At 47.2% G+C, this 16741-nt stretch overlaps 1 protein-coding gene across 1 annotated transcript in view; it reads right to left on the reverse strand.

Annotated features, from left to right (window-relative positions):
• STOM (stomatin) overlaps positions 1-16741 on the reverse strand; it is a 37066-nt gene that overhangs the window by 2774 nt on the left and 17551 nt on the right. Inside the window, exons 2-6 of the mRNA XM_004718073.3 lie at positions 14041-14144; positions 12552-12624; positions 11582-11664; positions 6893-7096; positions 5586-5720 (exon numbers count right to left, since the gene is read on the reverse strand). Of these exons, the coding sequence (XP_004718130.3) occupies positions 5586-5720; positions 6893-7096; positions 11582-11664; positions 12552-12624; positions 14041-14144 (599 nt within the window). The remainder of the gene's footprint in view (positions 1-5585; positions 5721-6892; positions 7097-11581; positions 11665-12551; positions 12625-14040; positions 14145-16741) is intronic.

Here is a 16741-nt window from a genome sequence, read left to right on the forward strand (position 1 = left end):
AAAAAGAAAAAAAAATCAGTGCTTTACTGTATATGTATACTTTGCCGGTATACATATTCATGATGAAAATGTTAACATGTTAATTTAAAATGCACAAAGAATCGTATTGTCTCCCCCCTTTCTTCTAGTGGCTACATGAGTAAGAAAAGTTTGAGGACCACTTGAGTGGTGGTGAAAGCCGGGCCTTTGGAATGGTAAGATCTTAAATTCGTGGCCCATACCTAATACTTCCGGTTAAATATCCCGAGTTTATCTCACAACGCTACCCTTCAGTTCCTCGTCCTTAGAACGAGACACAATGGTTGTAGGACCCGTGAGGAGGCAGCTCCCATGAAGGCTGGAAGCCTAAGGGAAGGCTATGCTATGGCAATGGCAAGTGACCGGTCAAGACCTGATCTTTGTATCCAATTTAATGCAGAAGAGATTCAGAAACTGCATGGTTTGTGTATCTTCACCACATACACACACAAACAGGGCAAGCAAACAAAGATCAGGAGCTAAGTCAAAGTAGTTACTTTTAATTAACACACCAAGGACAAATGGTGTAAAGACGCCAGTCACCAGACTACAAGAATCTCACCAGTTGCACCCAGTGCATAGTCCGAGAAAAATCAGCCTTGCAAGCAACCGTCTTGAACGAGTGGCATTTCATTCATGGCTCCAGCAGACTTTGGGACCTTATAGCTACAGGTCCCGCGTCGGAGGCAGAGACAGTGCGTGGGTGTTCCTATCCCGAAGGAGCCAGACATGGAATCATTTTGCTCCGATGTGGTAAAGACGGCGAGCAGATACAAGGTACGGGGTCTGGTGCTAGCACGTGGAGGACAGCAGCTGTTGCAGAGGTCAAAGTGCAGAGGGCAAAGGGAGGAAGCAAGTATTCAAGGCTGAAAGAAAGGCTTGCTATTTGGACAAAACGAAGAAAAAACATTTCAGGTGGGACACATGAAAGAGGCTTTAAAACAACAACAACAGCAGCAACAGCTGTGGGAGGACTGGGAGGAAAATGAGGAATAAGCAGGGTCCAGGGCCTGAAGGACTAGACAGGGCAGGTTCTTTGTCTTCTCTCTGGAGGCCACAGGAAGCCACTGACCGATTATAAGTACGTAAGTATCAGATCTAGTTCTAGAAAACCCTCTGATGGATGTCTAAGAAGAGATTCCGAAGAGACTGAAAGACGCTTGTGGAACTGCTTCAGTGAGGCTGGTGCAGTCCACTGGTGTGGCAGCTACACAGTTTCACGTTAACTTGATACACAGGGTGTAGGGGTGGAGTCCGGCCTGATGGCACCTCCTTATGGACGCGGCCTTCTCATAAGGAGGACCCTGGGACACTCCCTTCTCTCTCTGTTTTGACCTTCCTGTGGCAAGCCACTCTGAGACCTGCCAGAGGCCTGGAGATGCGTCCACTGCCATTGGATCCACAAGACTTTGCACCCACCGGCCTGTGATCTTCCTGCACTCTGCATCATTGCCTGTGCCTGTGGGGGGGACTTATTGTCTAGTATCAGACTTATGGACTTGAGTTGGACCGGGCTGGAATGTTTTCCTGATATATAAAACTTCTTGATCTCAAGTTCTTTCTTACACATATACGAGTGTCACCTTTTTCCTCGAGTCAACCTGGCCTAACACAACTGGAGGAAATGGGCTGGGGAATTCCTCAGGAGGGACAATCAGCACAATGTGGAGACGGGCTGGGTAAGAGGAGGACAGGGGGACAGGGGCTGAGTCCCAGCTTTCTAGGTTTAAGCTACATGCATGCTGCCATTAACTGAGACATGGGCTGTCGGCTATGGCAACTATTGAGAGAATGGACCCACTCTAGAAGATAAAAACTGTCCTCAGTCAAGGCAAGCTCCTGAGAATGGGCAAGTGCCCGCATACTCCCAAGACGACCATGTAACTATACTGCAAAGCAGGCTTTGGAGAGCGCAGGCAGAAATCCAGCCCTGCCATGAGAACAATAGGCTCTGATTCTTTTCCATGTCGTCTCAGATGTCCAATTAAGCACTTCTTTAAAAATCTGGACATGGACCAAGGGCAAAGATATCTCATCTCCCCTACTAATCAATACATAATCTCTTGACTGGGAAACCAGACCCCCCAGCTGGGCACGCATTTTGTTGGTGGAAAAGCTGCTCAGAACAAGCTGCCAAAGAGGCGAAGACCCCACCACTGGCTTTGTCTAAATACAGGCTGATGCGCTCCGCTGAGGACAGGATCCTAGGGAGCAAAGCAAGCGACTGGTGGGTGGCAGGGCTTTTGTCAAATGAGCACTAATTCCATGTCAATCAACACTGCTTATTTATTTATACACTTGCTTTTTAAAACGTTTTATTGACATATAACCCACATACCATTAATTCTGTGGTTTAAGTGTATTTAAAAGGGCTGTGTGAGATCACTACCATCAATGGTAGCACACTTCCTTCATGCTTGCTCCCGTTATTATTAGCTCCTCATTATCCCCCTCCTCAGCCTTCCCTGCCTTAACCCGAAGGATCTATTCATCTACTTACTGCCTCTGTAAATTTATCCTGGGTTTTATAAAGAAAATCATAACAAAAATGACAACAAAAATACAGAAAAACCTTAATCCAAGTGAATAACCCCCTGCCTCCCCCAAAACTCACTCTTGACCCCTGGCAACCCTATAGAACAGGGTAGAACTGCCCCCGTGGGTTTACAAGACTGTGACTCCCTATGGGAGTAGAAAGCCTCATCTTCCTCCTGAGGAGAAGCTAGTGGTTTGAACTGCTGACCTCAAAGTGAGCAGCCCAATGGGTAACCACAACACCAAGTGCAGGCAGAAGATACAGAAACTAAATCAAAATTTCAAAGGGTCCAAAGGGAAAACAAATGATATTATGCTAAACTTTAATTTTACCCTAAGTCTATTGGCAGTAAGCCACTTTCCAAAGCACCTTGTCTGAGGGCAAGCCCATTCAGACTTTAATTTTGAATCAGGTATTTTCATGTAGGTGAGACTGTGCTCCAATTGATAGTCCCACCAGCAGAGTGTGAGAAGTCTACGTCCGCCATCACTCCCGATCGATTGTTTTCTGTTCCTCGTTAAGTAAACTGTGTTTGTATGTATGGAGGGATGCCTTGTTTTTGAGTGGATGTCTCCTGGGCATCTGCTTGTGATCTGAATGTGCATTTCCCAGATGGCTAATGAACTCGAGTTTTCTCTGAAGTCTCTTAATCTGCAGATTCTTTCCCCCGTCTCTCTTTGCCTTGTAAGTGGTTTATTGAAGGAAGTGCGATGCCCTCCTTTTCGTGAAGATGTGAAATCTTATGATGGGTGCTGGACCGCTGCATCTCATAAGATGCCCAGGCCATTGTGGTTCTACGCGTTTGTCACCTGAAAGGCAACACAGCTCCTGCTTGGCCATTGAGACTGCTTCTGGGCCGGCCCTGGGGCTCCCTCCGCGAGGGCACATGGTCCTCCCGAAGCCCAGGTGCCTTCCCTTTCCAGATCTCATCCTGAACGAGGAAAGCCAGATAAAAACCTGTTTCCCCAACTGCTGAAAATGATTGTGGGAGAGCTCAGCTCCCCGTGGGCAGAGCCAGAGAAGGCGAGGTGAGCGGAGGGAGTTCCTGTTGCCTGCGTAATCTTGAGGAAAGCACTTCATGTTTCTGGGCTGCACCTTTTCATCTGGATAGCAGGGTGGCAAAGGCAAATTTCATTTTGAGGGCCGGCTCCACGCGGCGGCTGGCTGTTCGCAGGTTGCTGTGGAAGGCTCTGAGGGCAGCTCTAAGCTCAGTGGAAAACAGTGCTGTGCTTAATTACTGGCATGGGAGGCAGAGGGCAGAGGGCAGCATCTGGGACGAAAGGTACTTGTCCCGTTAGGAAGATAATCTCCAGGGACCGTTCTGGCTCTGAGAGAGTCCATGCAGTCTGTGTGCTGTGAATTCTATTATTCAATATGGCTGGGAAATGGGACTTTTGCTTAATTATATATTCCTGGTAAAAACAATCCCTAATTTTCCAGATAATTAGATTATAATAGGGCATATTTAATAACATTAACATCAATCTAATCCAATCTTCTAAATGTGAGGGTTTGGGGAGAAGGCACGTGGGGACACGGCAGCGCCACCAGGCCACCAACACAAACATCAATGACCAAAGTAAGAAAACCTAAAAAGTATTGTTCATAGAAAATTCTGGAAGTAGTGTGCAAGTCAGCAAGAACTCTATTTGGTGCTGGTGACTGGGGTGAAAGGGCATCCTAGCTGAAGGGTGGAACAGTGCCCATGACTATTTTCCAGCAACAGCAAAAGCAAGAAATGGATGCGCTCCTATATTTCAGGAGACGTGTCGAGTCCTCGGCAACCATGCCTCTGAAAACTATCCCCCTTTCTCCAGCCCACTCACAGGCGTCCTGGGAATCTGGCCTTATTAGTATCTGGCTTTGGCCCGACCAACGCTGGACCACAGGGCCGCTCTCTCCTCTGGTGATCAACTGGGGAGACCTGTCAACTTGGGAGCCTGACATTTTCCACCAGGTGCTGTCTACCAGGAGACGTGGCACAGGAAATGGAATGCTTAGCTCTCTTGGGTCTTGACTACTTCTGGTTCCTATTCCTCACTCCAGTGCAGGCAAGGCCTGTCTCTATTTGCTGCCCGTGGGTTTGGTGAGCTATTCCTGGATCCTTATAGAGTATGATCTCAATAAATTCACTCTGTAAAGTTCAGATCACAAATATTTCCTTCACATCGGGGTTAGGTCACCTATGCAGGGGTAAGACACAGGCAGAGAATAAACTGCAAATGTCTAAAACAAAAGAAAACAGAGAGAGAGAGAGAGCGAATTGAAAAGAGGAAAGGGTGAAGGAAATAGGAGGAAGAGGAAATAGAAAGAAGGTCCGGAGAAAAAAGGGGCTGTAAGAGAGGATACAAATCAGTGAAGAATGAACAGATGAGGCCCAATCGCCTCCCATCTCTTGTGTCAGAACTCTGGACTTGCCACTGATAAGGAATTGTGCGAATAAACAATTCTTACACGTGCAGTGAGCCAGGAAGGTCGGGGGATGAACAACAGAAATGTGGGTGAAAGGAGACAGCGGATGATATAAGCTATGGAGATAATAATAATAATTTATAAATTATCAAGGGTTCATGAGGGAGGGAGGGAGGATAAAAGAAATGAGGAGCTGATACCATGGGCTCAAGTAGAATGAAAATATTTTGAAAATGAGGATGGTAACAAATGTACAAAAGTGCTTGGAGGGTGAGACGAGCTGGAAGAGCCCCAATAAAGTGTTTTTTTAAAGAAAAAAAAAAAAAGGAAGGTAGTAACTCTGTAAGTCCTGATAGGACCAGGAGGGTTGTTAAGTGGGAAAAGCCAGGGTACAATGCAATACGCACCACATGACACAGCTTTTGCACAACGGGCCAAGAACCCAGTGATTGTTGAGAGTCGCGCTCTCGGAGGAACGAGTTTGAGGCGGCCAGAGAGACAGTTCACCGTGATTGAATACTTCAGAAGTACTAAGATGTCTTAAATAATAAGCATGTGCGACTTCTTGTCATGACAAAAGAAAACTCAATCAGAAAAACAAACTTAAAAAATAAATTACCTTGGCCCGGGCCTCCCGGGATGCTTCGGCTTCTGCAGCCATGGCTCGCTGGAGCTGCACAGGGAGTTTGACATCCTTAATCTCCACGCGCTCCACCTTGATCCCCCAGTCGTCAGTGGCGTCATCCAGAGTGTTCTGTAAGAAAGAGAGGAGGCACGTGACAGGGGCACCACTACAGTGGCCGTTAGTCACTGCAATTTGGAGCCCATTGGGCATGGGGGTTGGGGGCGGTGAGTTACAGGGACATTTGTTAGGCTATAGGAGATGGGGCGTCTCTGGGTGCAAATGACTAGTGCAGTCTGCTGCTAACAGAAACATTAGAGGCTCACATTCACCAGGGGCTCCTCAGAAGATAGGCCTGGTCCTCTCCTTCCAGAAAAGTAGCCATTAAAAACTCGATAGAGCACAGCTCTACTGTGACGCACCCAGGCCGCCATGAGTCCAAATCAACTCTGACTTGGACCAGAGAGGGGAGAAAAATGACGATGTAGAGGCCGGGGGCCTTGAGAGCTGATCCTGGTCCTGTGACCAATAAGCTACTGTCAGGGTGGGCAGGTGTGTTTTTTCAACAAGAGCAAGATGGTAGTTATTTGTGTGGTCTCAGCCACAAGTGCTCGGCCCTGACATTGTAGGTTAAAAGCAGCCGCAGACAGCACACAAATGCGTGTGGCTGTGTTCCCTGCCTCCCTATCTATGGACACAGGCGGCTGGCCCAGGGCCCAGGACCTGTCAGTCGTTGATCGAAGGTGACTGCGTGAGTCATGCTATTTCTTTCAACGTCCGCTGTTTCGAATGGCAAGGACAACCCATGCCATCCGTCTCGGAAGGTTGTTGGGGGTGTCCACGAAGGTCACAGAAGCTATCCACGATCAAATCTACCCAATGAATGAAGAGTTTTTGCTTGTAGCATGTTAGCGTTCTTGAACAAGCAGGTTTAGCTCAACACTGGCTACTCAGTTAAGAGTGAGAAGGGTTAAGAGTCTTTGGACTAAAGCTTTAGCACTATATGCCTTGTCTTACTGAACAGCGCCTGAACGATTAGGCAAGAGAAAAGGTCCAGCCTAATTCTGGTAAAAAGGAAATAAGAAACACTAGAGGGAATGAAAAATGAACAGTGTGTGCATCTGAGTGCTATTAACGCTGGAGCTGCGGGTGTGAAAAAATGCCCTTCTCTCAAATACGGGAAAACTTTGCTGCGAAGAAAGCAAGGATGGCGTTTCCTCCACTTGAATGAACAAAGGGCCCTCGGCCAAGCACCAGCCCTTTGCTTTGCTTCTCAACTACCGGTGCGTAACAGCGCTCCTCACCTGCATGTTGTGGGCAATCTCCTCTCTGTCGGACAGGATCTGAGAGAGGTTCTTGGTGCCCAGAACGTTCCGAAGAGTCGTCTGTGCCAGAAGACGGGTGGCTGAGTCGGCATTGGTGATGTTGGCCACAGCCAGGGTTGCGTTCTGAACGCGGTAGTAGACCACGCCGTCCACACTGATTGTCACCGAATCCTTGGTGAGGATCTACAAGACAAGGAAGCAACGCCAGTCTGTCAGCCTGCTCGCTCTCTGACTCCGTGGGAGGAATCGGGACTCGGTAGTGAGTCTGAATACGCTAGCTGGCTTCCTTTAGCTGTATCTTCAAAAGTCTCATGAGATATGGTCATTTACTAATTCATCCAAGCATTCCACCGATCTTAACCGTGAGGCTGTAGCAGGTGCTGTTCTAGGTATCAGAGTATTAGATTTGAAAAGACTTGGTTCTTAACTCTCTTGAGGGATCAAAGGAGGATTTAAAGGGCAGGGAGTAGGCATGGGTGAGTGGGAGAGGTGATGCCATTCAGGAGTCCTGAGGAAATAAACAAAGATTTTCTGGGGCAGAGAGAACAGTATGTGAAAAGGTGCAGCGTACCGGGAGAGCCCAGCGTTGGTGAAGTAGAAGCAGGGCAGTTTTGCTGCACACAAAGCGCCCCGGGAATGGTCCCATCGCACAAGGACACGGTGGAGAACCATGTACAGCACGCTGCACCAAACTGTTTAGCACGACATCATTTTGTTTAGAACTGCAAAGCTGTCTGAATGAAGGGTGCCAGGAAAACACGAATTCCCTGGGACTCAGTTTCCTCATCAGTAAACTCGAGATGACCAGTAGTCTACCTTCGAAGACGGTTGCTGGAATGAAGGCATTCATGCATTTAAGGGCACGGAATCATGTCGGATACATGTTAAGTGCTGGCGAAGAGTGAGACTCTATTAGGATGATTACTTTGTCTTGGATAATGGTGCTAACTCTGAGTATAACACTAACTTGGTTAACTGTTATAATCAGCAGCTTTAGACAATAAGAAAACATCTCACTTTGTTTCCGATCTATCCTCTATGCTGATGCTTCCAAACACAACCAAGCCCACGGCTGTCCAGGCGGTTCCAACTCACAGTGACAGTATAGCAGGGCTTCGGAGGCTGTAAATCGTGACGGAAGCAGATAGCCCTGACTTCCTCCGTCAGAGCAGCTGGGGGATTTGAAGCACTGGCTTTGCGGTTAGCAGTTACCCGGCAGCGCCACCATGGCTCCTTATACTTAGGCCACACAGACCACTTAATATCTCAGTTCTAATTTCAGTAATCTTGGTTGAAATGCCTGGCTGGCTTCCTACTGCCTTCTGGGTGGTCCTTCATTTGGTAGGCAGGCCCTTTGACAGCTGGTCCCGCAGTGCCTCTCTGGCCTCATTTCTCCTCGCTCTCTCAGGCCCACATGCCCATCAGAGGGCTCGTAGGCCTCGCGTACACCAGCCTAGCATACCAGCAGCCATGCCTGGACGTTCTCTCTCCCTACAACAGCCGGGCACATTTGTAGTCATCATTCAAGACACATCCAGCACAAGCATCTCTTCGCTGTGAACCGTCCCTGACACGTGTGGGAGAGCTAGGCACTCTTTGCTGTGCACAGCTGCTGCACCGTACGCTGTGACATGGCTCATGTGCAAGTATGCTTCTCCTTTAGACTATGACTCTGAGGGCAAGGGTGGCGTGTGGGCATGCACGTGTGTGTGTTTCTCTAGCACTGGCAGGCAGAGTGCTTGACACGGCAGGTGGTCAATAACTGAGATGGATTGAAATGCAATGTGGGCCATTGCAAAGGAGCTTGAGTGAACAGTGGGCGAGTGCCTGGCTGCTCATAACAGGCCAGTGGCTTACACCCACCAGGTGCTCTGCCGGGGAGAGAAGGGGCAGCCTGTTGGGGAAAGATCGCAGCCTTGGAAATCCTCTAGGGCGGTTCCACTCTTTCCGCCCAGATCAGCCTTGGAAGTCGTGCCGGCAGCTCTACTCTGCCCTACCGTATAAGTTGGAAGAGTTTCTTTGGGAGTCCTCAGAGGTATATTGATGGATGGTGAGCAATGGAATGAGTCAGGAGACCTGAGCTGTAGTTCCGGGTCTGCCCGCCCCTCTCTAGCCAACCTCCGTTAGGCATGGTACAATGGGGGCCAGTAATCTCACCAAATTTCTGTGGAGTATCTTTTGGAAGTGTGAAGAGCTATGTCAAGGGAATGGGGACTTAACAGCAATGCTATGACAGAGTTGATCAGCTCTGCCAGGCAGCTAGGCAGTAACCCTTCTATTTTTAGTCATCTAAAAATACTTCTAGCTTGGAGGAGAAGTGGGGAATTTGTAAATAAATGTACGGTGCCATCTTGCGTGAAAAGCCATCATTTCCATGGCAGGGTGAGGAAATGTGCGCCATTCCTCGACAAAACCTTGTCATGCTGCCCCAGTGGCAGGCCTGGATGCTCTCCAAAGTCTCAGCGGCTCTGCCTGCTGTTTATCAGGGTGTCTGTCCATCTGCCTTCGCAGCGCGTTCACTGGAGATCGGAAAAAGGCCTGCTTGCCAAGTTTCGGCCTGCTTGGCACCCAGCAGCTGGCAGGAGAGTAGAGTGCAGCTGGAAGAGAGAGGCAGACAGCAACTCTGCCAGCCAGATGTCTGCAGTGTTCACAGAGGAAAGTGCCAGAAGCATCCCCAGCTGCCCTGAAAGAGGCTCCTCCTGAGAGTCAACCTTCCCTGAAAGATGGGGGACACATGCAAGAACATGGCCATCAATGCTCTGATCAATGCTCTGTCTTGTTCTTCCGCTGTGGGCAAGATCATTTCTGGCATCCAGAAGTAGGTTTTGACGATAAGAGTCTGCTGCCACGAATCACTTGGCTTGTGATCAGCAAGGAAGTTCCTGAAGCTGGTTTCTGGATTGCGTGACGAGACCAGTGAGATCGTTAAAGTTTATTGTGCCATCCTGGCTGATAAACACATACATGTCGGGTTAATTAAAGGGCGGAGGGATAAATGGCTCAGTGAGCCCCGCCTTTCGAGTTCTCAGGTCTCTTGCTTTTTGATGGCCGGACCAGGGTGCAGCTGCCTTAGCCAGTTCCCTGCTTTAGCTGGCAAGGCTCATTTCCTGCTAGACATTCCCAAGGAGAAGCTGCATGGACCTTCCTCGATGCAGCCCTGGGTGCTGGAGCAGCCGTGTGGAGACCCCTGCCAGCACTGAGATGCTTACATGCTCACTGACTCGGCTTTCCTCCTGCAGTCGGCATCATTGCATGTGATGGAGGAGGACTTTGTGGATTGGTGTCGGACATATGAGTTAATGGGTTAATGTTGGACTTGTGGGCTTGGGTAGCACTGGGTTGGGGTGTTTTCTTGATGTGCACTTACCCTTTATATAAAACTCTCTCTTATACATATGAGTTTCCGTGGGTTTGTTTCTCTAAAGTACCCAGACTAACACAACCAGGCAGCGCGGTCAGGCTCCATCACCCGGTGTTTGGCTATGAAACACCGACAGTATTCTTTTGTCCCCTTCGCATCATCAGGGGATGCTGCACGTCATGACTTGGGGTACCAGACAGCCACCACTTTGCCAAGAGAGCTAATATGAACGGCATTTCGCACGGGGCTGTGCAACGAGCACTGGGCAGGGAACCGGGAGCACCGGGCTTCAGACAGGCGAGGCACTCTGCACCGCAGACCAAACTCACTGCCACACACCGATTACGACCCTCGAACGCTGACAGACAGGGGAGAACTGACCCCCGGGTTTACGAGGGCATGACTCATTATGGGAACCAAAAGCCTCGCCTTTCTCCCTCAGAGCAGGGGGCTGTTTTGAACTGCTGACCTTGCAGTTGGCAGCCTAAAGCATAACCACTATACCACCAGCCCCCCACCCCCACCCCCCGCTGAAGGAATTCCTTCTCACCTCTGTACTATGCACCCATGTACTCCAGAGGTTCTGCTGTGAGTCTCAACTGCTGCAAATACATTTATGGAGTATCCTGACAACTCATGGCATGATTACTGACACGGAGGATTAAAAGTATATGATTTATCTGAAGGACTGAGTAGTCTCTAATTCTTCTGACCAGTTATTTAGAATAAACTCCAGAAGAAGGGATATTGTGCCAAGGAAGATTTTTTTTTTTTTAAATTCAGAAACCCACAGAGAAGAAATGTGGCGCAAGTGAACACGATGCTAATGATGATGTTAATGATGACTCTAATGATGCCGGCAGCCTTACATTACTCCTGACGCTTTCCCATCCTCACAGCAGCAGCAAGCAGGCGTACAGCACTATCTCCCAGGCACTGTTCCAAGCACCCCATGTGCAACCCCTCCATTAGTCCCATATGAACCCCGTTGTCCCATATTAACTCCTCCGTTAGTCCCATATGAAGCCCCTGTTATCCCGTATTAACCCCTCCATTAGTCCCATATGAAGCCCCTGTTGTCCCGTATTAACCCCTCCGTTAGTCCCATACGAAGCCCCTGTTGTCCCGTATTAACCCCTCCGTTAGTCCCGTATGAACCCCTGTTGTACAGAGGAGGAGGCTGCGGCACAGGATGTGCAGTCATTTGCTCGAGGTAGAGCCCATGCTCCCTTCCTGTGCTGCCGGACATCATTAAGCGCTCTCACACGGGAGGTACCGCAGCGAGTCACAGCAAAAGGCTGCCTTACCTCCTGGGGAGGAATGTCGAACGAAATAGTCCTCATGTCCACTTTGATGAAGCTGTCCGTGCACGGCAAAATGAAAAACAGGCCTGCAACAGAGGTACACCGAAGAGTGTAAGGAGCCAACCTCGTCAGCTCGCCTCCTCGCTCAGTTCCCATAGAACCAGCCCGAGCCACTGAAAGTCCCCAATTTATCCCACGTCATCTCTGACTTCCTGCTCCCTTCCCGTATCCAAGGCTTTTCATGCCTCAAGACTCAACCAAAGTTCACTCCAGCGAAGCCTGTGTCATCCTGCTGGCCTAGGCCAGCCCCTCGTCTCCCTGGGCCCCCAGATCTCTTGCATATAATGCTTATCCCAGGAGACGGTGGGGTCCACCACGAGATGGTGAAATCTTTGAGGCCAGGACCGGGCTCCAGTCTCCTTTGCATTCCTAGGGCTCCCTGGAATTCTTCGACTGAAACAGGAAAGCCAAACGAACACACAGAAACGAAATCAAAACAAATCCCCAAACAAATTTGCTGGCGCGTCAGTTCCCGGTGACCCCGCTGCACTGGGTTTTCTTGGTTATGATCTTTACAGACGCTGTTCACCTGGCCTCTCTTCCATGGCACCACTGGGTGGGTTTGAACTGCCAACCCCGCAGAAGCTTAATCTAAGTTTGTCAAATGAATGGCTGGAAATCTTTTCTTCGCTAGAGGCTCTCACTGCCACTTCAGTTCTCTCTCTGACCCCGGCCCCACCTTTTATTTTTCCACGGTGTGAGCTAGTCCTGGGCCAAGAGAGTCTTATCAGCTCACGTGGGAAGGTTGAGGGGAGGCGAGGAAAGGAAAAGATAAGCCCAGTAAACCTGGCATGCGGCACGGTTATTGTTATACCACTTCCGCTACACATGCTCCCTTTGCTGGGTCAACAGAGAAGAGACTCTCTCGTAAGAAGCATCACAGTCCTCAAACAACCAGAATCCTAGTACTGACCAGGGCCCTTGGCTCCTCCTTGTAAAATGCGACCCAGTCTAAAGATGATGGCGCGTTCATATTCTTTGATGATCTAGAATTAAAAGCACACACAATGATTCAGCATGAAGAATACAAATATTTACATGTATTACTTCTTAAATGCATACTAAACATAGTATTTCTGCTCTAAACAAAATGTCTAGCTTGGTGTTTTCCTCTATACAATATCAGATCACATTCTATACATAACATATGCAGTGGCTTAGTGACTACCTCTACCATACCTGGTGACCATGCTGTTTGTGTTTTTAAAGTGGTTATTTTAAAGCGATAATCACTGTAGAAAATTCGGAAAATACAGAGGACTGTATAAAAGCAAATCCATAAATGAGCGCCTTAGTTGTTAACATTATTATCTAATTACATATGTATTGTTAATTTAGGGAGGAAAAACCTCAAGTCCTCATAGTTTTCCCCCTGATTCTTTCCATTTATAATAATCACAAATATATTTGAAGATGCTTAGGGCACATTCTAACTTTTTAGTAATATGTAAGTAATAGTAATTTATCAAAGTACCAAGAACCTTACAGGAAAAAAATGGCCAGTGTTTGTGGGGCACTTACCCTATGCCAAGGGAGCTGTGGTGGCACTGTGGGTTAAGCACCGGCTGCTAACAGAAAGGTCAGTAGTTCAAACCCACCAACTACTCTCAGCAGAGCAATGAAGCAGGCTGCTCCTGTAAAGACTGACACTCACAATCCTATATAAGGTTGCTAAGAGTCAGAATCCACTCGATGTCAGTGGGCTTTTGGGTTGGGTTATTATGTGTCAGGCCTTGTGATAATTACATTTAGATACTTTAATTCATTTACCTTCACACCAACCCTAGTAAGTAAACTAAAACCAAACTCACTGCTAGCAAGTCAATTCCAACTCATAGTGACCCTACAGGACAGAGTAGAACTGTCCCCATGGGTTTGCAAGACTGTAACTCTTAACAGGAGTAGAAAAACCTCATCTTTCTCCTGAGGAGCATCTGGTGGCTTCAAACTACCAACCTTGTGTTTTGTAGCCCAATTCACTATGCTGTTAGGGCATCCATATCTGATTAAGTAGCTACTGCTATTTCCTTCCACTTCACAGGTGAGGAAACCTGGCTAAGGACACACTGAACATTGGGGCCAGCAACTAAACCTGGACATTTTGACTTTGAAGAACTTGTCCTCATAAGATGATCTCATAAAGACCTCTTACTTCAGAATATCTACATGGTGGTCCTCCTCTTAGCCCAGGGGGAAGGACTTGCTAAACAGTGGCTAGAACGCATTTCTCAGATTGCATGGCAATAGATAACTAGTAGAGGAAGTTTTCTTAAAGAGACAAAGGAGAAAGAACTACAAGGCGACAGGGCCTCTGTCTCTCTCACACAGTCACACAGACGCACACAGTGGGTTTCTGTCGGCCAGAGCTAGCCCCTTCCCTGATGCGGATGAAAATCCTTTACCTTGATGCACATCCATATTGATATGGGGAACGTTATAAGCGTGAATAAGAAAGAGGCAGCCACCAAAATCCATCCACAAAGTCCAAGGCCGGTTCTGGGGCTGTCTGTGGAAAACAAAACCAAACAAATAAATGCAGCCTTATTGTTACTAGCACAATCCCCATCATCTTTAGCCTTTCTCGTCAGGGGACACCCATGTGAATTTCCTCATCGATGTCCCTAACGACCCTGAAGTATAGCTAATACCTGTCCTAACCTACCTAGAAACACACGTGTTTGCTGCATCACTCTGGATTTTATCCAGGAAACAGTTAGTAAGCACCAAAAATAAATTACACCCTGTGCTTTGTGCCACAGTGATTAGCATGAATAAGACCAAACCCCTGCTCTCAGGAAGGTCAAGTTCAGTCGGGAGAACAGGAAAGCAGGCATTTAACAACACTCGCTGGTAAAGTGGTAAGATGGAGTATCTGTTCAAATTCTTTGGAGAACACAGATCAGGGGTACCTCCCACTCTTGGGACGGAGGTGAGTAGTGATGAGGATAATTGCTGGAGGGGCTTCTTGAGAGATATAACCGTTAAGGTCAATACCAGCGACAAGTGACAGGGGAGGAAGAACGGGGATTCTAAGCTGACGGTACACCACGATTAAAGGTGAAAAACTATATGAAACCTGTAAAATATTTCATGGGGTAAATGCACCATAATTTATTATCTATTTCCTGAAAACTAGAGAGGCTGTTTCTGACTTTTTGCTGTTCTTTGCATTCCGTTTTCCTCTCGTTTCTAGTTCTTTCCCTTTACTGTAATCGCTTTCCCGGCTAGTTAACTGATCCGCTGCAAGACGTTCAGCAAAGTATTAAAGTGGAGGGGAAATTACTCTCATGCCAGAGATGAGAGAGTATTAAGGAATACCATTCCATGTCTTCTTTGTAAAACACAGACCATATTAATAGATAGACATATGAACTAGACCTGAGGTTTTATGACCTGCTTTCTCTTCTCTAACGCATGCTCTTTCACTTAGGCTTTGTTTTTCTAACGGCTCATTTGTGGGGTTTGAGGGCAGCTCTTTGCTGTCTTTACTTATTATTATTGTTGTATACATTTAATTTTATTTACTCCGACCCGCTTTATTAGGAGTCAATCCGACATCATTCCACTCCTCACTTCAATCATGCGAAGCAGCGTTGTACAATCGCCGCCACGATCAGTTTCTTCCTTCTTGAACTACGCCTTGATTTCTGCTCCGCCTTACCCCCTCACCTGCCTTATTTACCCTCCAGGAACCCTATTGTCTCTAAAGATTGACCCATCCTGGGTTTCATATAACGAAAAACACAGAACACATAAGAGAGTTAAGAAGGCTACCAACAATGACAAAATACAACAGAATAAACCAAAATATGAAAGAGAGAAAATATTAAATACCAGATCAAGCACACGGTATATCAAAAGAGAGATCAGGTGACAAGGTTTTAACCATTCAAGTCAGATTGATCATTTGAATCTACTATAGCCGTCTCTCCAATACTCTGCCTGATCACCACATTATCCCCGCTCCTCAATAATAGAGGGACATCACCGGAGGCTTATTACCTGTGGAGACCCTGCAAATGTGTTTTGGGCTTCCCCTGTCACCCATGACCTTCCGCACACCAGAATCTCACCATTTAACCCCTGATACTATTCTCTCCTTTGGATTTGGGTTACATAATCCCCAATCCGAGGATCACGGATGGTGGTGTGCTTCTTCCATGTGGGCTTGGTTGATGTATTACTGAGATAGTTGCTTGTTTGAAATCAGGCGTTTAAGGCCCCAAATGCTATTCTTTCTGATAGTCAGGCACCATCTAATTTCTTTACCAAATTATTATATTAAAAAACCAGAGGTAGACTTGCAGAAAGCTTAGAGTCAAATAGTTCTACTAGATTCATTTCCCAAAAAGGGCACGCCCTGCTCGCCTCTTCCAATTTCTTCCTCTTCAAAGGCAACTCCTCTTTTGGCTGAGCACTCTGGTATTTACTTCCTTGTTTCTGAAGCACATGCTCTTATAGTTACTTCTCAGTGTTTTAGTTTGGAACATTCTCTATTGGCTTTCTACGATGGAAGAGAATTTCGTTCTCTTTCTTTCCCCTATCCTGACATATATGTCCATTCTTACAGTATATTTATACTATATACTGTATAATACAGTATATTTATAATACAGTATCTTTATATTATAGTATATTTATGTTCCAGTATCTTACAGTATACTTATATAACATTTGGTTAGAGCAATATCAAATTTTACACCATCATGAATATGCAAATACTATTCAAAGTAAAGACACATACTTTGTTTTTCTTGCCTACACAGCTCTTTGTATTTTCTTAGTTTTTGTTTAGGGTCCACATAGTTCTCAGGCAAACTGTCAATGTCATCCTCTGAAAGAAGACCCAGTCTTTCAAACGACTCCTGTCCAGAGGGGGATGGGGCTTTCTGCGCCCACGGAGAGGCACAGTGTTGAAACCTCACAGGGGCAGTTCCACCCTGCCCTACAAGGTCGCTCACTATGAGCGGGAATCAACTCGATGGCTGTGAGTTTGGTTTGGGGCTGGACTCATTCTTTGAATGGAGAATGTCATCTATCAGGGACTTCCAGAAGAACAAGCAGATCTGTCTTGGGAGAAGTAAAGACAGAATGCTCCCTAGA

The sequence above is a fragment of the Echinops telfairi genome, unplaced genomic scaffold, assembly GCF_000313985.2.
Source record: "Echinops telfairi isolate 266 unplaced genomic scaffold, ASM31398v2 ScPeMD7_7410;HRSCAF=8448, whole genome shotgun sequence".
Lineage (NCBI taxonomy): Eukaryota > Metazoa > Chordata > Mammalia > Afrosoricida > Tenrecidae > Echinops > Echinops telfairi.